This window comes from Melanotaenia boesemani, chromosome 23, assembly GCF_017639745.1.
Source record: "Melanotaenia boesemani isolate fMelBoe1 chromosome 23, fMelBoe1.pri, whole genome shotgun sequence".
NCBI lineage: Eukaryota > Metazoa > Chordata > Actinopteri > Atheriniformes > Melanotaeniidae > Melanotaenia > Melanotaenia boesemani.
In genome coordinates this window covers 13,003,440-13,029,572 of record NC_055704.1, presented here as the reverse complement: position 1 = coordinate 13,029,572, position 26,133 = coordinate 13,003,440, and the positions used below count along the sequence as shown (strand labels likewise).

Genomic DNA, 26,133 nt, shown 5'->3' with positions numbered 1-26,133 from the left:
AAAAAACACCAACACTGATCTACAGATAACTTTATAATTAAAACAGAGATTATGTTGTACTTGTAGTGTTCAAAACAACAGCTGGAACATCTGGTAGGGAGTTGTATTTAAAGCTGGCTCTTGCTAAAACTGTATATACCCCAAAAACTCACCATGAAGAATATTCCAGATGCTGAGACAAGGAGGCGACTGTATTTGTCAGTGAAGGCCTGGTAAGGCTCAGGTTTTCCAGATATGGGGTTCATTCTCTCCTTTTTTGAGTATTTGGCCTCAAACTGTGGCCGTACTTCATCCTGGAGGACGAAGAATGGAATGTAAGCGAAATTCAGCAGGTAATATGATGGGCTGATGAGACGGTAAAACACCTCAGGAGCAAAGTGGAAGAGATTGGTGAGCTTTTAAAAATTGAAAGGCATTTTTTCTGTAGTTTGTGAATTTATATTCATGTTTCTGCATTTTCTAGTTTTACTAGATATTGGAGACTCAGATCTAAAACTCCCGAACAGCTTCTTCCCCAGGCTGTAAAGGCCACCAGTCCAAAACATGAACCAGGTCTGCAGTTCGTCTTATTAAAGTGTTAAACTGCAGAGAAAGTGAGGGAGCTAAAACATCTCACTTGGAAAAGTTTGAATGGCTTCGCATCCATCATGGTTGCAAAACCCATCCGAGACAAGAGATTCACGCATACTTTCTAGCATGGTGCGTTCGAGTTGTCTCGTGATTCCAAGCGGTTGAGAGTAGGTGACGCTTTTACCAGGTAACTCTGCCCTACCTCCCTCCTTTCCCCCTCCCTCTCCTGTTGCTTGTTGTCTGAGAGTGGATCACAATAATAGCTGAGTGTGGGAATGAAACGCAATGCAAATCTGATATAAACATATTGGAGGCTGAGATAGAGAAAAATCCCAGACTATTATGATATTCCAGCCTCTTAAAAAGAGAACATTTCCAGGTAAAAGAGCATTTTTGGTCATCGTAGGTTAAGCTAATAGGAGAATATGTCTGAGTGTATTAGATTCTCAGGTGGATTCTGAATTTCTTAGAAATTAAATGAAGCTTTTTATAATGTATTCTGCTATTTCTTAATATAGTTCTTGATAAACATATTTAATTGTACAACAATTTTGAGGTGATGTGAGAATTTTTATAGTTTTACTTTATTCATGCACTGCTGAACACTAAAGCAGTCAATCCAGTTTTCCATTTCCTTTGGGCTTATTGTTGTGCTTAAAGAGCGGGATCTTAAATGTAACTGACATTACTAGTTTATAGTTAAACCATAAAAACAGTGTTTTATACAGATATATCCAGAAAATGTGAAATAAAGCCAGAATCAGACTTCATTATCTGTCTTATCTGTTCTGTACAAGGACAAGCTTGTTTATTAACACTTTAATAGAAAATCAGTTAAGGTTGGCCTTGCAGGAACACTTTGAACCTCCAAAATACTCTAAATAACTAAAACAACTTCGCAGAGATGTATTTTTTGTTCGAGCATTCAAAACAAATGCATTTAAATTTGTACATTTTAGGTTTTGATTTTAAATTTTGAGATATTCTCCCTTGGTGAAGTAAGAACAAGTCTTCCTTTTTAAATGTATGTGTAGAGCGACATGAGCTGAAAAAAATTGTGAGCAAGGCAAACAATTTTCCAGGGAGACCTGCAGCCAAGGCTTCACTGTTTGAGGTGAAACTCAAAGGTTAGGAGCAAGTTATCTAAATCAAATTGCAAATAGGTCTCTAATTTGAGTGGAATAGTCTTTTTGTTCTTGAATTCGCTCACTAGATTTAGTATATTAGAAAGGAAGCAGAGCTGAACATCACCTCCTCTTCCTCCCAGTCAATGAGATCCCAGTCGTATGCAAGGACAGCTCTGCGTCTTTTCCAGAACTCCAGGAAGACTGTTGCTGGAAGACATGAACACATCAATAGACCCTTTTTTAACTGTTAAACAGCCTCCATCAAAACAGTGACTTCATTCACTAAGCTTCTACTAAGAACCAATACTTTATCTATTAAATTTTTGCTCAAATTACCTGAAAGAATTTTTACTCTCCCAAGTTAGTATCATATTTTTTCTTATAGCTATAGTTAATTGGCATTTCCTGTCGATTGAGATATATCTGAGATGGATGCAAGTAACGCATGGGTGGCATTTAATCACCATATGAAGCTATTATGAATAATAATGATGATTACTTGAGTCTTTATCAGACCTAGATGTTGATATTCTTTACTGAGACGTGTTTCTAAGCACCTGATTAATGTAAAAACATTTTGATGTTAGCCCTTTCTTCTCCTAATTTTTAACTTTTACCAACCTTTACAGGTAACTATCAGCTGGTAAGTACTATGCAATGACTGTTAGCTAACAAGCTGATAAACTGCAGATATATTTGTATTTTTGAAATGTTTGATGTTGGATAAAATTTGACCAAAGCATTAAGATTATCTTCAAACAGCAGCACAAATTCAACACTGTTCATTATCCAATACATTATAAGTCACAATTTTTTGTTCAAAAGCATTTTAAATTAGGTTGAAGATGTTGTATATCCCACTGGACAAAATGCCAATAGAAACTACAAGCTAACTTTTAAGTGTGGTTTCTATGTTGTACCATCAAAGCCAAATTCCAGTCACTCTGTATTTGATTGCATCTGATTGGCTAAGTCCAAACTACCAAGAGATACATGGTTTGTTTGGGTGTCAAGTTATTCAAACTGTAATTACAAGGTCTGATTACAGCAGGTTGTTCACAGTGCTGATTCATGGAGGGCTGGCACTGTACTGCTGAACAAAGTCCTGTGGATAGCTTAATTATTGAGCACATGTTTGCCTTCAGCTGAAAACTGCTGCAGCATTCTTGCACTGATCAGTGGCCTCTGTCCTCAGTATCTAAGCCACTCTTTTAGTTTGTCTTCTCTGTCATGCACACAGTCCCGTTTGATGTTTTGACTGAATGTGCAGCTATCTGAGAGGGGCGCTGCTTTCCACAGGGAGCCAGCAGGGGAGCTCGCTTCTAAAGAGCCTTAATGAAGGGATTTGAATGGATTCTCTGCTGCTGGTGAACTCAAAAACTATATTCCCTAGGACGGCAGCACGATCAGCACCGAGACAAAGTAACTGTCAGGTCAGTACGTTAATACACTTTCAGTCAGACTTTTATTTACACTTTACTTAAGACGTGCAGCTGTGAAAACAACTTTAATCGTCACGATTCCTAACAGCTCTTTATGCTCTGTGCTGATCTCCACAGGCGGATTGCATAATATATCTAAAAATATGTATACACAGTATTTGTTCGCGTCTTGTTTTATATTTAACTTTATGTAATGTACTTGAAACTCTCAGATGAATGGCTTTTTTCCTTGAATGGAAAATTTTCTTGATGTTTAAGCCTTTCTCAAAGTTCAATACTGATTGAAAGATATGCTTAAAATGTTGCATTGTTTACAAGTATGCAACTCAAAATTTTAACTACTTCCACAGTATTATTTGAATTACATGTATTATGTTTGATGTAAAATGACAGGCTGAAGTGCAATACTTCTCTTAATGTTTGTGCTAAACTGCATACTTGCCCTTTCTTTTTTATAACTTTGCAATCTAGAGACTTAAACACTATGATAGTGTGAGCCTTTCTATCTGTAGACCAACTGAAATATCAGACAAGAGCACAGGATGTAAAGATTTGAAAAGGGCTGGCAGCATGTTGGAAGGTTGGATCTTTCAGTTTTTAACATTGTTGGTGTTCAACTGACAGTATAATGTTAACCCACTATCAAAGTTCAGAGGCAAGTAATGAACCGAATCTGCTCTTTCTGTACATAGAATCTCCTGGAGCAGCGAGGGGGATGCCTAATGGGGTTAATTCAGAACCAGACCCTGACCTTGGGCTTATCTAAACCAGATGTAACCTACTGGGAGACATCATCAGCTGGTACAAAAGTATTTCCTATGATCAACTTTTGTTTGTTAAATTTCAAGTTTCTTTTATGCCCTTAACCATTTAGTATGTCAAATGACCAGATATTTAATGAGTCTTGATTCTGATTAACCCTTATGATGGCTGCAAGTCACAACTTAAATATTTATAAGTGAGAAATTGACAGAATTCCCTCTGATGTGTGTAAATTATTAACACAAATGCATACATTATTATATGCACAAACAACAACAATATTCTCTTAATTTTATATCAACAACATAAAGCAAAAAAAAAGTTGCCTTCATGTTTAAAGTGTATGTCTGTTCTCTGCTCTTCACTCTCAGCAGTTAACAACATCATCGTAGTGCTGGGCGTGTTGACCTTTGCCCTCCAGCTGTGTTTTGTTCTGCTCTTCATGCTGAGATGTTGGAGGTTTGACAACAGAGTACAAGAGGCTCTCAAACATCCAGACTCTGCTAAAAAGCTGAGTGGTGAGCATAGCTGCTGCAGTAGTTTCAGTTCTTTACTTACAATGCCTCTCAAAACTTACAAAGCAAAAGGGTTGTGATGACATGGCAAGATTCTAATCAACCAATGAAACCAATGAAAACAATACACAATTTTATTTAACTCAAATACTTAAACTACTTATGATTATAATTGAGTTTTTTACATCCATATAGCAAGAATAACTTGTTTTTCACCCTGTTAAGTGACTAATAAAGTATTAGGTGATTTTTAAAATTTAGAAAACAGTAAACATTTACTTTTGTGTAGACAATGGAAACATGATGTCATCCAGTGGTTCACCAGATGCTGAATGTGTTTGGTCCGGCATGGTTTGTAGCAGCTGGCGTCTTTTGTTTCGGTAACCCAGCAGTGTTAGATCATCATTTGTTAGTAGAATTACTCAAAAGGTACCAGTGGACAAGTTTACATTAGAGTTATTCCTGATGTGGGACAGTTTAGACGTGATTTCTTTTTCATTTTGATCCAGATCAGATGTTATCTGCAGGAATGTATTCAGCCTAGGATGAGGGATGCAGCTAGAGAACTACTGTTGTGTATTTTCCTTGCCTTGAGGCAAAAGTGTCTACAAGATTAAAGTGGGATCCTATCATTTTCATTCTGATGAGCTTAGCAGAACAAACTCAAGTAAACTGTTTAACTTGCAATGTCTGTTGCTTCAGACTAGTTCATTCTTCTACACATCTGCACATAAACAGATGTGATGTGTCCCTTTCGTTTAGTTCTGATGAATTAAAAAAAAAAAAAGGACAGATTTTTAATAATTTTAGCACTTTGCACTGACTCACTTCAGTTTCTCAAGAGTTGCATTTCTAGAAGTTTTGAACAAGTTTCTTGTTCAGACTGATTTGGATGATAGCTGGGTTGTGTGAGGGCTGTAAACACATTTGTGGCTTTACACTATGAAGATGCTGCACCATAAAGAGCATCACTGAGACATCTGTTGCAAAATTCAATTTATTTTTTGTTTGTTTTTCTACATTCAGCATAGTATTTTGCATAACTCGCCCTTTCTTTTGTCTTTTTAGAGCTCCCATTCTTTCACCGAGGCATTTCCAAAGAACTGAACTATTCTCTTTGTAATGATGCTGCTGATGCCTCATCGCCTGCCATGTCTGCTGCAGTGGAAAAATATGAACACACAACAGATTTTATGGGTCCTTCCATACCCTGGGACCTTGTTCAGTAGTGATAAGCTCCTGATTCTCCAAACTAGCTTTTATACCATGTAAACAAGACTATACAATAAAGACTTCTTTTATGAATAATATATTCTGATGTGATGTTAAAAATTAAATGAAATTTCATGAAATGTGTCAATAAAAAATTTAAGTTAAAGCTGCACCATCAGAGTTGACATAAAATCTGAGATATTAAAGGTAATGAAAAAAAGAGAATTAATAAACCGTAACTGTGAATTAGAGCTAGCTGGTTAAACATTTAGTTGTTAAAGATCCTGATATTTTCTTAAGCAATTAATGGAGAACAGAACAAAGCTAATAGGTGAGTCGATATTAAAGATGCCAGGTGAAGACTGGTGACGCTGAAGTTTCTGTTTAATTTGCAAGGTGTATGATTTTTATTTCTGTAAATATAGTTGGGGGAAAAAGTGAGGGTGTAACACAAAGATCTATTGACCAAAATGCAGCGTAATATAATTACTGTACGTTTGCATGATGTTAAACTTCCATGAACATATGTCAGACATACCTTGATTAGCACGCAGGAAAACCAACTACAAGTCCCAACATTGTGTAACAACTTCAAAATTTTCCAGTTTGGTGTCAGTCATCAAACAAGAATGAATAACAGCATACACCTGAGTGCACGTCACTTCTATATGAGCCTGGGATATAACAAACATGGCGGTTTCTTCTCCCTACAGGCCCCCATGTTACACTCCCTTATTTTCACCATGGCCCATAATGGACTAACTAACACTAACCTGAGTGCAAGCTTTTATTTCTCTATCAAATTTAGTTATTTCTACATATTTGGAAGGAAAGAGTGAGGAAACGTGGGAAATTCAGTGTTTTGCAGCCTGCAGCTTCACCACTAGATGTTTCTGTATTCTTCACACTGGACCTTTAATGCAGGTTTAAATTTTTCAAGGCATATTAAAGAGAATATTGATACAGGAGGTTAGACTTGCTTAATGGAGAGATTTATTTAACAGACTTACCCCAAACTGCCATGAATACAGCAAAGAACACAGTTGCCCCATTGTCAAAGAGATGGGTGACCTTAAAATGAAGACAGGACTTCGTTAAAATGGTGCTTAAAAATAATGAACATTTACCAAAGAACTCAAACTCTCTGGCTAAGACTAACTTAATTCCATATGTTGATTACAACTTAAAACCATGTGTTAGTTGGTGTATTGACACATTTTGAGTACAATGACAAAGAACACAGCAGCTGTTGCTGTGACAGTACCTTGGCATAGATGCAGCTGTCTGACAGCCTCAGGTAGGGGCAATACTGGTCACAGATGGGACACATGATGATGTCAGCAGCCTGGCAGATTTCTTTGCTGAAGGACAACAACATTTAATCTATGAAATTCTGGTCAAGCTGTCATTGCAATACCAGAAAAACCCAGAGTGCCTTTTAGTGACACAGGAAAACCCACAAAGAAGAAATGTGACTACATTAATCTGTGCACTTTACAGTATATTACAGTTATAGTCTCTGGAAGTTATTGATAAGGTTACATTGCTCAAAACACTTTTAATTACACAGCACATTTTCTTTCTACATGGTACTTATTTCAGCCAGAGTCCAACAAAAGATTAGTGTTCTGTGTCTGAACTGCGCAGCATTTAATATTAACTGTTAGAAGCCAATTTCACACTCTGTTGCCTAATCTGCAATGGCCAATCAGTTTAGCAATAGGAGCTATAGGACTTTTACAGAAACTGAGCTGATGGTGCGATCTACACTTACTAAAGGTGTGTGCATAAAAAACGAACAGTTGGTCAAGAATAAGGTTGGTTCTTGCACTGAAATACAATTACAGGCTCTATGAACACATTTATTTATCAGAAAATGGAGGGGTTGTGTTTACCTGACCTGGCAGTGCTCCAGTGTGAAAACACCGTACAGGAATACAAGCAGGCCAACTAGAGCTGCAGGAAACAACATCCCTGTGTACCAGCCGAGCCAAGCGAAGTACAATCCGATCTTCTCCCCAAAATACCTCCTGCAAAAAACAGCAGATATATAAAAAAATGGCAAAATAGCCAGCTTGTTGAAAGTTTGGGGACTTTTTTTTTTTGCCAGAATCAGCATATTCATTGGGTTGTAATAGAAACATACATTGCCAGGCCAAAAAAAGTGACCACCTGGATTTATCTAAGCAAATAGGCACGAGCCTCCTATTGGATAATTATTGCATTGGCGATTTTCTTTCAGCTGGCAACAAGTTATTTAACCCCAACTATGGAAATGAGTAGCTTCTCATTGCTTAGACAACCATGTGGAAAGACACATCCTGTGGTTGGGAAACAGATGTTAGTCTGGGGTCAAACCATTGTTAAGCATCAATCAGAGAAAACATCTAAGGAGATACAGAAACTACTTAAATATTTTGTTTGCATGAGACATCATGCACACAAAAAAAAACTACAATTTGCACAGCAGTTTGAGTTAATGGGAATCTTTAAAGAAATAAATTACCAGTTAAGTTGCACGTAAACACTTTTTTTTTTAAAAATGAGGCATAAATACTTATGTGTACCAAATAAGACATTTTCTAGATAAATATGACAAGTCATACTAAGGAAAATTAGAAATTAAGGCCTTCCTCTAAGTCCCGTCACCCCGAGCTGTTGAAGTACATAACGAACTTGGCATCAACTTGAGGAAGCAAAGTGAAAAGTAATGGTTTCCATATTATTACCTGATGAGGTCCAGCGGCTGGTACTTGTACCAAACTCCCCACCAGGCCCAGCACTCATACAGCAGGTGTCGATGGTTTTCTGCTCCATGAGTTCTGATGGGGTTTTTGCTGTGGTAGTTTCCCTGTTAAAGTGCACAAATATATATATACACACATAATTTACGTGTACATAATTTGTATTGTATGTAGAAATGGCGATGACTTCAAAAAAGGTGGTCCAAGTGAGAGAGTAAAGAGCTTTGAAATTAGTCAAATTACCTCATGAAGAGGGAACGCTGCTTCGTACGAATTATTGTTCAAAAGACGATTAAGCCCTGCAAAAAAAAAAAAAAAAGGAAAAGAAGAGCATCAGATGCTCTTGTGTCTCTGTTGGCCCAAAGATGTGAAACCGCGACTCTAGGAAATTTCAGTGTCTGTACATACTGAATGTTACAAGTCATCTCTATATTATGGATTCACTTCAAAGACATTTTTTATTTCTATTATGTCTGAGATTGTCTAAAGTAAAACTCACCCATCTTGTTTTTTCCCTCCTCGTATTTGACCCGTTGAAGGATGTGGTGCACGATGCGACTTCTGGTGGCATTGTTGAAAAATGTGTCTTTGTTGTGGATGATGAAACTTTAAAGAAAGGAAATCGCCATAAGAAATCTGTTTATATACCTTTTTTGTAAGTGGCATCATGTAAAAAACACAATGACAAAGTAGAGCTACATCGATAATGATCTTAGAAAAAGAGATGTTGATCAATCTGAAATGAGTCATTGACAGTACAGAAAAATACCGAACAAGTATGGTGTGTTTGGATGAATCACCAGGAGTAAACTTCTCTTTAAAAAGAGCATGACATCATGGCTTCTGTTTGCAAAGTTGCATCTAAACAAACCACAAGATGCATCCATCCATTCATAGCTTAGTACCGAATGCACTTATGAACAGCACGATCCTGTAACATGGAGTTTGTAATGGATGACTAGCACAGAAGTCAAACCAGGCAGGCTGTTCCTCCCAGTTGCACCTCTCTAGATTTACTGCCATCACTCACATGAGCTTTTAAGTCACCCACCAGGATAATGTAGTCTGAACGTGGCGCAGCACTGAACTGTCATTTACCTCATGAGCACTAACAACAGTCTGAGCACTTTCTCCTCCCTAACAGCCTGGGGAAGTCAGATTCTCATCTAAAGAGGAAAACTGTTAACATTTGAGCTCCATGACGGGCGTAAGCCCACCCTGCCCCACTGCCTCTCACCTTGGACCTTGGGATTGACTCCAGTACCTTTTCTGTGTGTCGAGGTGAGCCCAAGCTTGGTCTCCAGTTGAATCAGTGAAGAGGTGTTTCTATAGCCAACGTTTTCCCCTTACCCATGACCAATTTGCCTTGGGAGACACTGCCAGGGTAAACTACACCTGACAGCATATTGCAAAAGTCCTCAAATCCCTTGCATGGTGATTCATTGAGGAGCAAACCAAAAAAAAAAAAAACACAGAAAAAATGTAGTTTGGACCGGTGAGTCCATAATGTAGATGTTTGGTCATAATAGAGCACCATGTCTGCTGAAAACCAAACTCATCATATCAGCACAATCAGGAGGGATGATGATTTGGACATGTTTTGCAGTTTGGGTTCCTGGTTGTATTAAGGACCTGATAAAAACCAGCTGATTTCCTTTATCTTCCTTTCTTTTTAAATTAATATCATGCTCCCATACATAAAAGCTTACAATAGAAAAAGTCTGATCTTTTTTTTATATGACTGTACATGTACCGTATGACAAGACTTACTGATGGATCCTGGATCGACTGAAGGGGGCTGTAAAGCTTTCATTCTCCTCCAAGTCAGGTAGAGTTTCACTGTCAAATTTCATGGGTTTGCGTGGAAGCCACCCCCGAAATTTGTTGATGCGTTTCTCCATCCTGCAAAAGAAGTTTCTGTTAAAGCTGCAGAATGTTGCTTCATTAACTTGCACATTATTTCTTGAACACTCACCTGCTCAAAAATTTGTGTCGTTTGTGCATGTAAAAGATCTTCCTTCTATGTGCAGTTGAGAATAAGAAACAGGATAAATGCATTGTACTCTTTTTGCTTGTGGTGTTAGGATATTCTGCTAATCATAAACTGGTAGCAGTAAATTGTAAACATAATGTACGAATAAAGTAAGAAAGGAAGGAGACTGTAAGCCAGTAACTATGAATATTAACCATGTAGGATTTAAGCTAATCAGAGATCTGCTTAGTAATGTTTACCTGTTATTGTGACACATAGTTTTAAACAAACCACACCTTTTTATAGTTTTTTTTTTAAGATTCTGTCTCACCTAAAAGGCATGCGAATGTTCATGAGCTCTGCATAGCGACAGAGAACATCCCATGGTGCATGAAGCTTCAGGAAGATCACATCACTGTTTGTTAAAGAGGCCTATATGGAAACCAAACACACAAACGGACAACATTTGAGAAAATATCAAGGAGGGCTACAATATACTGTTTAAAATCAATACATTTTATGGGATGCACTCTTCTCCTTGCCAGTTCGTAGTGCCTCAGCGTGTGGGAGTATGCTTAAAGCTATATGAATCAGGAGCAAACTGGAAGGCGACCTAAAAATAACTAAATGGCTCCATACAAGAAATACACAAGTGGGCTGAAGGTTGGAGACATCATCTGTTGTCCTCCCCTGCATGCTCTAAAAGATGATGACCTTGACGTTACAGCAGTGAAAAAAAATACTTACATAAATACAGATCAGAGAACATCAACACTCTCCATTCTTTCAAGTGTCACTTATGCTAAACAAGAAGCAGCAGTGGCGAAAATTGCTATCAGCTCGTTTGTTTTGGCTCAAGTAGAGGATAGCTTATCAGTGAACTCTCAGATGTCAGAGCTGAAACAAAAACTCTCAGCATTTTAAAAATCACCAATCTGGCCTGTGAGATTACATGTATTATATGATTGAATTAAAGACAAGAATCATAAAACTAAACCAATGACCTTTTTCACTTAAATTAAGAAAAATGATGAATACAGCTGCAGGTTTACTCAAGTCATTACAGCTTATCTAATCCCCATTAGTCCTTTACTTTTACTAGCCAAATTAGACGTAGAGTAAAACCCTTCCCCTCATCTTTGACTTGCAAGACATTTAATTCCTACCAGCTGAGGGAATGCTGCATCTATCACTGCTTTCCAACATATATGATCACTTTACAAGCAGCTTCAATCACTTTTTCTACATTAGCAACCTGATAGCTCTGTTGAGCAGCTGTCTGCTTTTTTAGCATTTTTAGCTTCAAATAAACTTTTTGGCCTTGATGCATCTGCTAATCCTGTTTCCAGTAAAATCATGCACCTGCTCTCATCAAATAGCTTTGATAACCCTTACTTTATCACCCAGGCAATGTTATACACCACACAGTAAACAGCATTGGCAAAGATTTTGTCTAAGGTGGTAAAAAACACTTTGCTTAACCTTTCCCACATAGTCTAAAAAAGTGTTACCTCCTTTTCCATGTGTAATCCCTCTGCACGGATGTTCCGCTCAAATACCTCCCTTTTCTCTGACTGGGAACAGGACTTTCTGTAAACCAGGATGTAGTCTATTCGGCTCTTTCCATCGCTGAAGCAAAGGGCACTCGACTTACTCTTCCCCTGAGGATAGATAGTTGTAGAGACAGTCAGAAAAGTATTTTAACTGATAAATGAAGGTCACCTAATGAGTTTAATATTATTTTTCAGCCAATGTTGATCATGTGTTGATGAATAAGCCTTTTCTACATTACCTAGTGAAAAGAAAAAATTAATATGTCAGAGATGCTTTGAAATCTGTAAATTCTCTAAGTTATATGTTTAGGTAATGTGAGAAAAAAATTATCTTAATTTGTGTTTCAGTTCCCCAAAAGCTAGGCTCTGACTTAATGTCCCATTTGAATGTCTCACTATAATGTCCCTGTTACTAAAATCTTGCACAGTGACTTTTGAATGGTCCTTAGCAGACATCCTAGTGACCTTTCATTGTTTGCTGGGTTGTTATCTAGACTATCATATTACTCTTGTTGGACCACTGACCTCTGGGATACTTAAATTGGACTTTGTGCTGTCATCGAGGATGCTGCTGTGGGTTCCAGGGTTCTGCAAGGTGGATTCATCCTTCGATGAGCTGCTGATGCCCTCTGACCTTTCCTTCTCCAGCAGCACATGGACATCCTTCACAGCTAAAAAGAAGACAGACAATAAAATAGATGGAATAATATTATCTGACATTATATCAAAAGTCCAATACTGACTCATTGTAGGTGAGGAATAAATTCACTGTTGTATTACTTTCACTAAACAGCATCCATCCATCTCTTCATCAGGTCCTGCATTTATGGGGCTGACAAATAGCAAGTTGTTTTTGCAGAATATTATGCAACAGTTGGCATCATAATCTTATTCTATTGGAAATTTATCTAAAATTCAGCCACAAATTAGGTCAAATATTTCATTTGTAGAGCAATGACTTTGCCTTCTGTACTGGGAGAATGACTTGCTTCTACTTTAAACAGACCAACAAATTCCAATACTTAGTCAGAATTTGACTTAACATGATTTTCTAAAGTATTTAGAAATTATGCAAATCTGAAAAAGCAACACTTCTGAGTGAGACAGCTCATTAGATAAGTTTTTTTCTTTTTAAAAAATTTGCATTTTATGCACATAGCAGTCCCAGCTAACTAACGGTTTTTGTTAAGCTAACAAGGCTTCGCTGACTCTCTTATGCTGCTAGCTTAGAATTTTTATATTAGCTGATCATCAGCCATTGCCTACCTTGTTGCTAGCTAAGCATTTTTACGCTAACCAATCATCAGCCATTATTTACATTGTTGCTAGCTTAGCATTTTTACATTAGCCAAGCATCAGCCATTACCTGTCTTGCTGCTATCTTAGCATTTTTTATCTTAACCAAGCAGCAGCCATTGCCTGTTGTTAGCATTTTAAAGTTAGCCATTGGCATTAGTGATTGCCTTGTGATGGATGGTTGCCGCTAATTTGGATCAAGGCATTCCTACAATACTGTGTTTCTGAGAAGGGAAAGATCACTTAAGGATGGCAACACAGGGCCAACAAAAAATGATTAAGTGCACTGTCATGTAACAAAAACAATGAGTTATGAGGCCCATAATTCTGTTTAGCATTGACACTATTACCAATACTTTTTATATATGTTTGATCCACTGCTAATTTAAAAATATAATTTACTGCAGATTTAAAATACATATTAAATATTATGTATAATAATATAATTGTTCTTATAATATTTCCTTTATGTAAGGAGTCATTTGAGATTGTTTTCTATTTTTTTTACAGTACATTCTTCACTTACTTATTGAGCCTTTAAGCCTGGTACTGGCTTCCTGATACTCTGCTTTGTAGACTACTGTATCTGTGATACTGTTACACACAAAATCACTAATGTTGGTTCCTGTACAGCTGCCAACTAAACCTGTAACAACACACTGTTATCAAAATCTGATTTGTTATGTCTTTGAACATGAATAGTCTTGTGCTATAGCATCTACAAGTTTTCATTTTAACCACAGCAATGCTGTAACAGCTTAACTTTCTATAATACTGGTTTAGGTTTCAGTGTGTCATATACACACTGCTTGGTTACAGTATGTGTACTACAATTCAGTGTTTTTCCAGTTCTGGCTGTTCTTCAAGTGGGGCCATGACCGAGTTTGACCAATTAAGGGAGACGCTTAAAGGAATTTCATGTCCTGTTGGTGGTGCATCTCACCTAGTGGAGGGACATTATCTTGATTGCTGGAGTCCAGGGTTTCGGCCAAAGATTCCTCCATGATTTCGTCCCTCCCACAGTAGGGGAAAGCAAGAGGTCTATCCGCTGCCTGGTAGCCAGAGGCTGAGTGCAGCAGCAGGACTCTGGGATGGTGGGGGCTCTGCCGCTGGGGCTCAAATCCATGTAGAGATAAGCTCACATCTATGGAACACAGAAAACTTAATTGCATCCTGTTTCTTCAAGTATTACCACCTAAATTATCATATGGCAGGGCTTGCTGTCATTTTGTAAGATATTATTTACTCACACTGGAAGCCCGAAGGAATGTCTATATATGTCAGCAGACTGCAAAAGTATTAAATGAGTCATTCAGTAGATTACCTAGTTTATAAATCAACTGTATGTTCGTTTCATGTTTGCATTGTAATCAAGCAGTAAAAATATACTGCTGAACATTTGCCCCACCCTTAATTTTATTCCAGAATCATATTAGGTTAGAGGTTATGGATTACTCTGGGGTTACAGAGTACTTGGAGCAGATGATTCCAGACAAATGATAAAGTAGCATAAGCTTTAGCCTGGGATGAGATTGTAACTAGGAAATTGTCAGCATATGTAATTAAATTTATCCACATGCTATCAGAAGGATCCAAATGATTTTAGCAACATCTTTAAAGGGAAGTACCTTGTAGCTCAATTTTTCACATTAATATCAAAGTTGATAAAATTTTGTGTGCATGCATGTTTACAGTGGACAAGATTTGTTGCCAAATATATGGCTTAATTCACATAAATATAAGGATTCAATCAGATTTGACAAAACCAACTATCAGTGAACATGTATCAGGATAAGTAAATATTACAGATTGTTTTGGGGCAATATGTAGAATAGTTGACATCTAGTTTGACCTTTGAAGTCAGTACCTGTTATATCACCTTCCCAACCAAGCATATACTGTAGGACAGTCTATAATGACCATGAAAACCAAAAGGCACATAAAAGGTTTGTCTGTTGTAGGCTATTGTAGAAAAGCAATTGTGCAACATGACCTTTTGCAAGAGGTCCAAGTCCTTATGTAGGTATAAATGCATAATTCCAGGGGTTGTGAAACTACAGATATTATCTTGTTCTAATGACGCTGCACTAATGAAAACATATTCAATCTTATATTGCAACTATAAAATCAATATCTGTAAGCAATGCCTCACCAAAATCTATATTCCAAAATGATCAAAATGGTCATTTTGATTATTTTGATAGAGTAAAACAAGTGGAAGAACACTGAATTATATGCTTTACTCTCTTATGGTTTCATCTTATATTTGCAAAATTCCCAAGTGTCTTTAAAAGTTAGCATTATTTTTAAGAATTGGAAAAAACACCTTTTCTGTACTTGAGAGTGCCTTAAAAGACAAACTCAAAACAACTCTTAACATTGGCACTGCTTAGGGTTTCATAGGGTGTTTGAATTTGCAAGAGATTTCTACGTCACACTCACAACTTAGAGTAAAAGCATCTTTATCGCTACCTGAATTCAACTTTAAACCATGTTGCATTCACTGTATCTCAGAAAAAAATAAACACTTCCTATAAACGTCTTATTAATTCCCCTAAATCAAGATAAAAAATTGTTAAAATGCACTACCAGTTCTTTGATTTTTTTTTTATATATCCTGACTAGATAATCCAAATTTTAATGGACATTTTCTTCCACTTTTTCCCCAACTATAAGGAGGAAATTTAAATAGTTTACATGTTATTTAATGCATCAACCTGCAATATTACATTAAAAGAAGCCTATATATTGAATAGCTCTTAATCTTGGCCACTAAAAATTCAAACAAAAGACACAGGAGTGGAATCCCAGAGTTTGTGGAGCTGATATGTGATTTTATTTGATTTTTTTGCAGGATTTGCAGGAATTTTTTATCTTTCTATCTGTGACTATGAGGTTGTTCCTGGAGGAGGAATCAATCTGAACTGTTGAACTGCAGATGAGGGAAATAGGTATTTAAGTGTAAAATTCCCAGTCAAGTAGTTTCACTTTGCTACATGTGCTATATATGATTTCTCAGACTATTTACCGTATGTTCTGCCATGCAGTAAACAGTTATTGATTTCAATATTTTGTCTGGATTTATGCTTGCATTGCAACATGAAGCTGCAGCACATATCTCAACCAGTCACATCCCATAGAAAAGAGAGGTGGCCATGTTGCTCTCTTTACACCCTGAAACCTGGTATGAACAGAGCTGTAGATGTACTGTACGTTTAAAAGGAAAGTGCTGTTCTATATCTCTGTGGCATTTTCACCAAATCATGTCACAGACTTTTCATCAAAACCTGAAAAAAATGTGTTAAAATGTGGGGCAAAAAGTGCATAATGTGTCTCTTTTAAATCCTAAGGGTCAAACTATAACATGTGATAAGAGAAAGATTAATGAGCAGTGGCTGTCCACCAAACTTTTAGAGCCAAACTTTTTCACCTCAGTTTTTCATTCAACTGGACAGGTGTTTCACAGTAGCACAGTCATGGTAGCAACCTGAGGCTTGAGCAGGTGGCTATGCAGTTTAGTCTGGAAATGTCTTTTAAGAATAATCAACCCAACTGAATGCTTTATAAGCTTAGGAAGTTAGACTGTATCATCTCCACAACAACAAAACAGTTTGTTAGTTCTATTTGCCCACGTCCATGTTCTAAATTTTCATTTGTGACAGCAAAAGTGACTCAGCTAATTTTTTTGCTGAGGTGTAATAACAGGGACAGAAGCAGAAGTCAGGGAAGGAACATTTAATCATCCACTGATGCTTTGGAACATTGAACCCATGGATGCAGCTAATAGAAAGACAATAAACCTCAGAGAAGTTATAAAAAAAAAAAACCTGCTGAGCCCTATTTTCCTTTATGAGTTTACCATCTCATCTCAGGATGAAAGTAAATCTTTCACTTTGATGGGGTTACTCTTATTGAACAGGAGCACCTGCCAGCACTGGAGAGCAACAAGGAACATTTTTTTTTACCCTTTTCCCTCCAAATTTTCAATATTATTACATATTAGTTACAATTGCTTTTAGTGTTTTTAAAAATTTTGACCAACTTGCATTTTCTATTTGTCAGAAATGTACATGATGAGCATGTTTATTGTGTTATTTCATAATGTGCAATCACTATAATTACTATATACTAGTTAACTTCACCTCCAGTACTCAAGACAGTCACCGACCCCGTTTCCTCAGCACTCAGCAGTCTAAACCTGGTCTCATTAGTGGAAAGGAGGATTGCTTACTATAAATAATGCCTCTCAGAGGACTGAGACACCACATATCTAACCTACATCATACTGCTGTGCTGAGACTTTAGTCAGTCAAACAATGTATCCATCAAACTTTAACAGCCCTATGGTACGCCTGTAACACAAGCCACAACTGCAGTCATGTGATGAAGCATGTGGTACACAAGAGAAACTGTACCCATCCTCCGATTTCATTAACACTAAACTCATTTCATTAGGCCATTACCTTTTCCCCTTTCCTTTTCAGGCTTAAGTCAGACAGAATTAAAAGGATTTCTGTTCATTTAAACATCTAAAGCCTATCAGTTTTTACTTTTCTGAGCGATATTTTAGTTTCATTTTAACTTTTGAAACACATAATCTGCCATCAGCCACTATGTTTTGTGATACAGTTAATTATAAGAAAATTAAAGATAAATTACATTGTGGGCCTTTAAACCTGTGAGTTTTCGTTCTTGATTTTCACTCTGTGTTTAATTTGTTCATTATGTGTTTACCTACTTATGCACTTGATGATGATGATGACATGATAACTATCCTTCTCTTTAAATTACTGAATTTTCATTCTTTTTAACTTATACGTATAAAACACTTAGGCTTACAGTATGATACTTTTTAACTCGATTTTATGTTGGGTGTGTTACAACTCAAGGTTCAAGTATATAAACTTAGCACAAAAATAAGGAAATTTGTGTTTGGTTGATTATATCAATAGGTATTATTGGTGTTTTATTCCTTACTATTCTGGAAGTGTGATATCATCCAATCTACCAAGCAACACAAAAGAAGAGTAAGTGATGTATAATACAGCACCAATTGGTCTTATTAAAGGGGATAAATAAATAATAAGAGAGAGAGAAAGGATGATAAAATGATAAGAGATTAAGTTGCATCATTTCATATTATTTGTCAACATAAGCATTTGTTTGTACTCCAGATTAATAGGCTCTATTTTTCTGCAGGTGCAGAAAACTTCATATATTTAAGTAGTTTTGTTTAGCGAGAACTTTTCAGCAGTTTTATAGCGCAAGAAGATCAGAGGTAAATCTTACTAATGAGCTGATTGCACTGTCAGTTTACTTTCAGTGTGCCACGATCAATAGTTTTAACTCATCAGCTCAATAGATTTGAACAAGCTGCTGTAGAATATGGAGCAAGTAGCTCATTAATATATAAATTAATATGTGCAGAAGTAGGTTACAGATTTCATTTCAGTTTGTAAGATACATATTTAATCAGTGTTTAATAGTTTATGCTGCTACTCTTGTTTAGAAGCTTTGTCACTGTTTCAGGAAATAAAAGGTGGTTATACATCTACCAAACTGTGCTGGTACCTTTCAATCTGCTGGGAATTTAATATGATCTGCTTCAGTCTGTGAATCATACACTGGATTTCCATATTTTTAACAAGCAAGAAAACGGACTCATTATTTTTGAGATCCTCTAAATCCATAGCTAAAATATCCCAATACAGCACCCTTTCTCATTTAATGCACAATTTACCAAATGCCTCATTCTGTTGGGGTTTAACGGGATATTACACCAATTTTCATGGGCAGCTCAATATATTTCTCATTGCCAAGCTAAGAAAACAACTGTTGGCTATACATAAGAGACAGCCAGACCACACTTGCTTTGAAGGCTCATTGATAAATTGTTCATCACATTTTTTGTCTTTAATGACAGGAGATTATTAAGGACCTATAAAATAATAATATAAAGTTAACTGTATCTTTTTCCAGATTCTGTTTTATTTTTCCCTAAATTCAGCATTTTCTGCTTTTCTCCCCAGATTCCTGTTTTACCATGCACCCTCATTTTTTCCAAAATCATGTATAAAATTTCAATTGTCTTTTTCTTAAAGATATTTTTTATTATTTCAGGTCTATAGGCCTCTATGACACAGATAATGGACAGGAAAGGGGGTGACATGCAGCAATAGACTCAGGCCGGGATTCAAACCTGTGCCAACTGCATCTGTTGTCTCTGTATATGAATCAGCTGCTCAACTAACTGAACTTAGCACCATAAACACTATTTTTTCCTTTTTAAAAGTGTTTAATACAAGTAGTTTCTCCTACAAGTAGTTCTGTCGACATAGACTGATATTTTGTTTCCCGTGGATTGTCTTCAGTAAAGCCTCCAGCTGCAGCTCAAACACTTGGAGTGAGTTTGATGGAAGCTGCTCATTTTCTCCTCCTTGTTTTTAATGCTTCACCAAAAAGCAGCTTTTTAACTTCTCTAGATACTATTAGGGTAGTATTTCCTAATTTGTTGGACAACTTTGGTGCATCTTTTGGTCTCTTAGTTGTCGCTGACTTTCTGGAGGAGACCTCACATGGCCCTAGAGATTATGAGCATTACATCTGATTGAGAACTGCGGAAACTGTGCTTTTCCACTAGATGGCATCTCATCAGGTAACGTCCCCCCCCCCCCCCCCCCCCCCCCCCCCCCCAAAATCAATATACTGTGGGAACCGAGCACAAAGAATAACATAAAACAACATGATCTCATGACAAATTGCATGAAAAAATATAGAGAAGTGTCACAAATACACAAAATAAAGTAGAAACTGTCCAGTGTCTACTTTTTGCTTCTAAAGTTCTGTCATGCTACTCATTCACTCACACGTTCATGTTTGTGATGTGATCATGTGAACAGCTGTAACTCTTAACTATGAAAAAAAAAACAAAAAAAACTTTTTCATTCATTTAAGATTGCTGATGCGAATCACATCCTTCACAAGCTTTTCCGTAGTTTCTGTGTTTTTCTACTTTTCTGCCTCTTTCTGTTTTCTACCTTGGAAGTTAAAATGATTTAGCTTTCCCTTTTTTGCTTTACTATCAACAGAAAATTCTCATCAGCAGTCAAATAGTACATTTACAAAAAAATGATGTAATAATGTTCTACCTGTACTCTCTATTGTTTTACATCCTAACCCAAAAAATCTATATTGCTGGAATTTGTTATCAAATGAAGCATCAATGATGCAAAAGCAGACCCCACTATTAGAAAAATAAACATTGGTAAAACGTTGTCCATAAAAGCAACAGTTTTAAATGTTAGCTACGAAAAACTTAGCAAAGCACTAAAGAATGGACCCACAGTGATCCACAGGGTCTGTGGGGCTGATATGCAGGAATTGTGATCGAAAGTAAGACCCAAAACAATATTGTTTCTAAAAATGGGATCCGTGCCAACTATCTGTGGCTGATCTACAAAGGAAATGTAATAATTAAAAAAGACCTGGTTTCTACAGAGTTGTAAAGACTTGGTTGAAAACGGACCTGTTGTTTTGTATTACTTTAATATTCAAGTATGAAACAGACTATTCATTGTGAAACCTGTGAAAAGAAAAAGAAAGGCAAAGTAAGGTTCTGGTCATAGACCCAACTTCGGCACGACAGCTCACACTGAGAGGAGAATAAAAGATTGCAAGGGATAAAAGAAAAGTGGGAGATGGTGGGGGGTGTGATGTGTGGCTACGGGAATCAGGTTTCAGTTACTTATGAAGAGGAATTGTTCGCTTCATCTGCATGCACCTGTAATACCCCCGACTGTGTGCTTCTCTCCACTGGCCAGGGAATGGAGATTTCTCGCTTTTTGACCTGCTACTGGTGCCTGGATGACATGGTGGCAGCACACACGTACTGACACACACTCTTTCTCCTTGCAAATGGCTCGACCCACAGCTGTAGCTTACAACTGATCCATCACAGGTGACGAAGAAGTGGAGTGTATGAAAAAGAATGACCATAAAAAGGGGGACAGCTGGTACAGAGTGAGAGTGTGAAGGTCAAATGCTTGCATGGTCACAGGGGACTATGCGTAAGAGATGAAGCAGCGTGAAGAGGAACATGAGTAGGACACGGTAACACACGAGAGAGCACTGCAGCAAGGATGAAAAAAATCCGCTCTGAAGATCAAGCTGCCTTTGCTTCAAGACAACTTGACGACACTCACCGTGTGAAGGTGGGCAGAGGTACAGAGGCAGCTTCACCCCTCAGAGGGGAGAAAAGAGGGAGGGGGGGCTTCCTAGCTGAGCCGCAGCAAATGCCAAAACAGCCTGATGGCTCTTCTACATACATAAACATGCACACACTCTGACACACAGCGATCAACCCTTCTTCCCCTCCCGCTCCAGCATGCAAATGACCTCACTGAGGAACACAAACAAACACGACGTCCCACGAGGGAAACCAGCATCCCTACTTCTTACTCCTTACTCATCATCACTGCATCGATGGAGCCAACGTCACAGTCACACACAGACACACACACACACATACTCTCTGATGGATGTCATAGAAAAGCTTGCAGAAATCCTCTCAGAGAGAGAGAGAGAAAAAAGCACAAGCATGAAGCATGAGCAGGATGTTTACAGTGTCAGAGAGAGGCAGAGAGAGAGGGGGTGTGTGGCACTCATAGGCATTCTTAATCAGCCTTCCCTGTCAGCCAATAAGAGCTCAGGCTGATCTGAGTGTGGCCAATCAGAAAGGAAGACTGGTTGTGTCAGTGTTGCTGCAGCCCAAAACAATGACAGTTGGCAGTGATTACAGAGTCAGCGTGTACCTCTGATGCAGACTCAAGGGCACATATGCATGGAAACACACATGCACACACTTACATACACACACATTTACTACAACTCATTATTAAAGGATAAAGTCACATTTTCTCATGTCTACTGAATCCTAATGCAATAAAAACATGCCTTTATATAAGATGTTCCGGATATTTCTGACATGGTGGACCCGCTGGTTTAATAATTGCACTTTAGCAAGCAAACACATCTTTACTTTGATTGGATAAATGATTGAAGGATGAACCAGTCTCCAAAAGTTCAAGATGAAGCATAATTTGGTCAAAATTTCAAGCATGATTTGCATGTGATTAATGTTTTCTGCAATTTTATAGAGAAAATAAAAGAGGAAATGACTACCATGCAATAGTTTGGGTGCTCTAATAAATGGTAATTGGTAACTTTTACCAAGTCCTAAATAATGTGTTCTAGGCTGTTTCTTGTTTGTCAGGTAGAGAACTAGCTTTTATAAATTTCTGGGCTGATGCAGACACTGAGTGACCGACGTTAAAACTCTGTGCTTCTGACTCATTTTGAAGGCACACTGACAGTTAATATACACATTCCTGGAGTCGTCATTAACCTGCAGCATTCCGGGGATGAAAAACAGCACAGCCGGCCCAGAGCATCCCATGACAGCTGCATTTTGCTTTATGGCACCCCTTCACACTCTAGCAACTGGATATCAACACACTGTTTTGGATGTGCACCATGGCTTATTCTGCCAAGACACCCAAGAGGACATTTTTGGAGGAAGTGAGGAAAGGAAAGAGAGAATGTATCAAAGCAAGAGCTAAGACATTAGACTTTGACTCTGGAAAGTTCTGAGGGGAGAAAGGATGGAGTCTGAATTAGCCTGCAAAAATCTGCCAAACTTCAGCAGAGCTGCTTTAACCCTTTAACACCTGTTGTCCCAAATTTGCAACACTCCACTTCCTCCTGATACCAGAGAAGTCTAATCAGAAGTATGCACCACCTTTTATCTCTGCTCAGTATCTAGACTCCATATCACTGCTCCACTGTACAACATTATATTTTGTGGCATCTCTTCATGTGATCTCTCCCTATTAAACTGGCTAATAGATCTTTGGATCCCTAAAGGAAAGTAATGCAAGTTCCACAGCCTCATTAAAACAACTGATGCCCACAAAGCATGAGAGGGCAGATAGCAAAGAGCTCTCAGGTAACTCCCTCCTCAGTTTGTAATGTAATTATAGAAGTGTAGTTAAAACGAGGTGGAGAGATTGAGATGAGGTCTGGAAGAGCAAGCATACTCAAACACACTTCCTCAAATGGCTTTGGCTGGTGTCAAGATGAAGTTCTCATCCTTTTACTCAAGTGTTTTCCTATACTGTGGCCAATTCCCTCATTTTATCTTCACTAAACTAATCTGAAACAATAAAAATGATTTTCACATGTAAGCATTTTGAGGAAACTGGATAAAAAGAAAACAGGAAGAAATTGCAGCTCTAAAAACTACGTTCTACAGATTAACAATATCTGAAAGGGATGCCACTAGGAAATACGGGGGGTGTCCAACAAAGACCTGTCCTGTCACAGGACCTGAGAGTTGCATCTGCACCTTCAGCTGATTCATCCAATGTTCAATGAAGTCTCAACAAAATGACATCTCAAGAAGGGTGGCTATCAAAGTAAAGTAAAATAGAGATAAAATATTAAGGTATGCCATATGACACAAGAACTGGACTGGAAATCTGTGGCAAAAGGTCTTCTGGATTGAGAAATATTCCCTTGAGTCCAGATCTCAACATATCTGAAGCAGTGTGAGATCATCTTGACAGAGAATAGAACAAAAGGCAGCCAAAATCCAAGAATGAACTTTGGAAAGTCCTTTAAGGGGCCCGGAGAACTATTTCTGAAGACTACTTCAAGAAATTAGAAGAAGGCTTGTCTTAGAAGGTTCAGACTATAATGAAGAATAAAGGTGGTCATACCAAATATTGACTTTCAAGGATTTTAGAATTTTACTTTATACTGAATTTACATTTATTTGTTGTATTAATTTAGCATGTAAATGAACATTTTATGCTAATGTTTGTAAAATGTATAGTAATACATATTTGTATAAACAAAAAGGAAACCCCTGTTTTATTACTTAACAAGATTATGCAGACTCTGAAATTGGTGGCGTACTGGACTACTGTGCAGTCACACCTGTACAAATATGACCTTTTTATATTTTCATAGTCAGTTAACACTTTTATTCAAAACAGCTTACAAGTGAGAAACAGAATTTGGCTTCATCATTATGATCATTGCAATCATTGTAAGATATCCTATCTATCCTTTTTTAGAAAGAAAATACTACAAGAAAAAAATGTGCAAAGGTATAAGAGCTGTCAGGATAGGGGGTGTTCTCTGCAGAAGGCAGAAAGGAGTCTGCATTATGCAGTATTGGTCCCTAAGAAGCAGAGCATCAGCCTGATTGAGTTCATATAGCTTGGTGCAGACCATGCAGTAACTGTGTTCGTAGCATTAGTGACTTTGAGCAGTCACGGGTCGCCAGTGGAGTTCATTGAGTGACGAGTCTTCTTTTCGGTTGATCAAATCCCAGATGAGCATCCACAATCTGAAATGACTAGATAATGATCTGTTACAATCTAAAAATCCACAGAGGCGTTTCTCATATTACTTGGTAGTGAACATGCAGGGTGCCCTCACTTTTTCTTTTCACTGTTTTTATTCAAACTCTAAAATATGTAAATCTTGGTAAAGATAACAAATTGATTAAGTTGATCAATAATCATTATCATGAAGTGAAACGATAAACGTGTAGGAGACAGCCATATGGAAGAGGCAATATGGCTGAAGTGAGTTTCTCCACATCACACTGGTGTTTGCAGGTGTGCTGTTATTCAGATGGAAAAAGAAAATGTGCAAGAAAGAAGTGAAATTCAGATAAAGAAATATGATGAAAAGCAACTTGAGCTGAATTTCTTTGGACATAATCAGAAGCTCAGAACAAGCAGAACCAAATGGAAGCCTCATCAGAAGCTAAGCTGCCTTTGATTTATCTGTCTGTAGCAGAGGGGCAGTGTTTGCAGGACTGGAGAGCACAGTAAGGAGGAATGTTTGCAGGCATCAGTGAAATGTGGTAGAGTCCCATTCTTACCCACTAAAATTTCACAAGCAACATGTCTGAGGGGGCCAAGCTATGACCCCCACAAAGCCTTGATCTTTACACAAAGAAGTCAATCAAGATACAATAACGTTTGTATCAGTTGGTAGCAGCTTAGTCACTGGACAAGATTCTGACTTGTTTTTATTTGTATCACATGGCTCATCATTTAAAACTTGTGCTGTTGCAGCAGTTTACATACTTGTGCTACTGTCACACAGCGTCTCCTGACTGGCACTCAAGGTGGGCAGTGGGGTGATGGACAGTGATGCTGGGCAGGAGACTGGCTCCAGATGCTCGCTAACTGGAGGGAGGGCAGAAGCCTCAGAATGAATGCAGTCCGGACTGGGGAGATTCTGGCTGCTTGACGGGAAAGGACTATTCCAGTGGGAGAACTCGATAGCCACTTGACCCCCAAGGTCGAACCCTGCCAAAGCACAACAATCAGAACAAAGGCAGATGATAAAAGTTTAAGTATTGAAACATGCCACGATGAAAATGCACATCATAAAGGTGGTTTTCACAGGTAAAATTTGCTGAATCTACCAGGAGAACCTCTGCTAGAGAAGTAAGATATCTCTACAGCAATATCGCCCTCTAATGGTGGAAGTTTTCATCTGTATGTTAAAAGCAGGAGGTCTTAAATTTAATCCTTATGCAGAAACATGATCATTTTGCTGCAAGTTATACAGATAACATATAAAAAAGCCCATTAGCATATCATCTAAAATAAGAAATGTTAAAACATAAAGCAACAGAATAAATAAACAATTTAAAAATTTTTTATTGGATTTATTTTTAATGATTTGTCAAAAACTGCACTTTTTTGTGGACTGCAGGTTTAACAGTTGGAAGACAATGAACTTTGTGAGCTCCACTCTGTCAGTCACAGTATCTGATGCTCCCATTGCCTCATGATCGTCTGCAGACTGCTGAACCAGCTCAGCTTGTCTCCACGGCACTTCGATTTCTCTTCAGCAG

General features: G+C 37.7%; 1 protein-coding gene across 2 annotated transcripts in view; it reads right to left on the bottom strand.

Annotated features, from left to right (window-relative positions):
- Positions 1–26,133, bottom strand: part of LOC121634656 (anoctamin-4-like) — a 50,563-nt gene that overhangs the window by 13,128 nt on the left and 11,302 nt on the right. Inside the window, exons 3-17 of one of the 2 annotated variants that reach the window (XM_041977480.1) lie at positions 25,355–25,579; positions 14,137–14,337; positions 12,423–12,568; positions 11,856–12,005; positions 10,676–10,776; positions 10,348–10,392; positions 10,143–10,274; positions 8,872–8,978; positions 8,616–8,671; positions 8,358–8,479; positions 7,524–7,658; positions 6,893–6,989; positions 6,639–6,699; positions 1,822–1,904; positions 153–293 (exon numbers count right to left, since the gene is read on the bottom strand). In XM_041977480.1, coding sequence (XP_041833414.1) covers positions 153–293; positions 1,822–1,904; positions 6,639–6,699; positions 6,893–6,989; positions 7,524–7,658; positions 8,358–8,479; positions 8,616–8,671; positions 8,872–8,978; positions 10,143–10,274; positions 10,348–10,392; positions 10,676–10,776; positions 11,856–12,005; positions 12,423–12,568; positions 14,137–14,337; positions 25,355–25,579 — 1,802 coding nt within the window. Of the gene's footprint in view, positions 1–152; positions 294–1,821; positions 1,905–6,638; positions 6,700–6,892; positions 6,990–7,523; positions 7,659–8,357; positions 8,480–8,615; positions 8,672–8,871; positions 8,979–10,142; positions 10,275–10,347; positions 10,393–10,675; positions 10,777–11,855; positions 12,006–12,422; positions 12,569–14,136; positions 14,338–21,394; positions 21,796–25,354; positions 25,580–26,133 lie in introns of those variants that run through there. The other variant, XM_041977481.1, reaches the window with a different exon arrangement.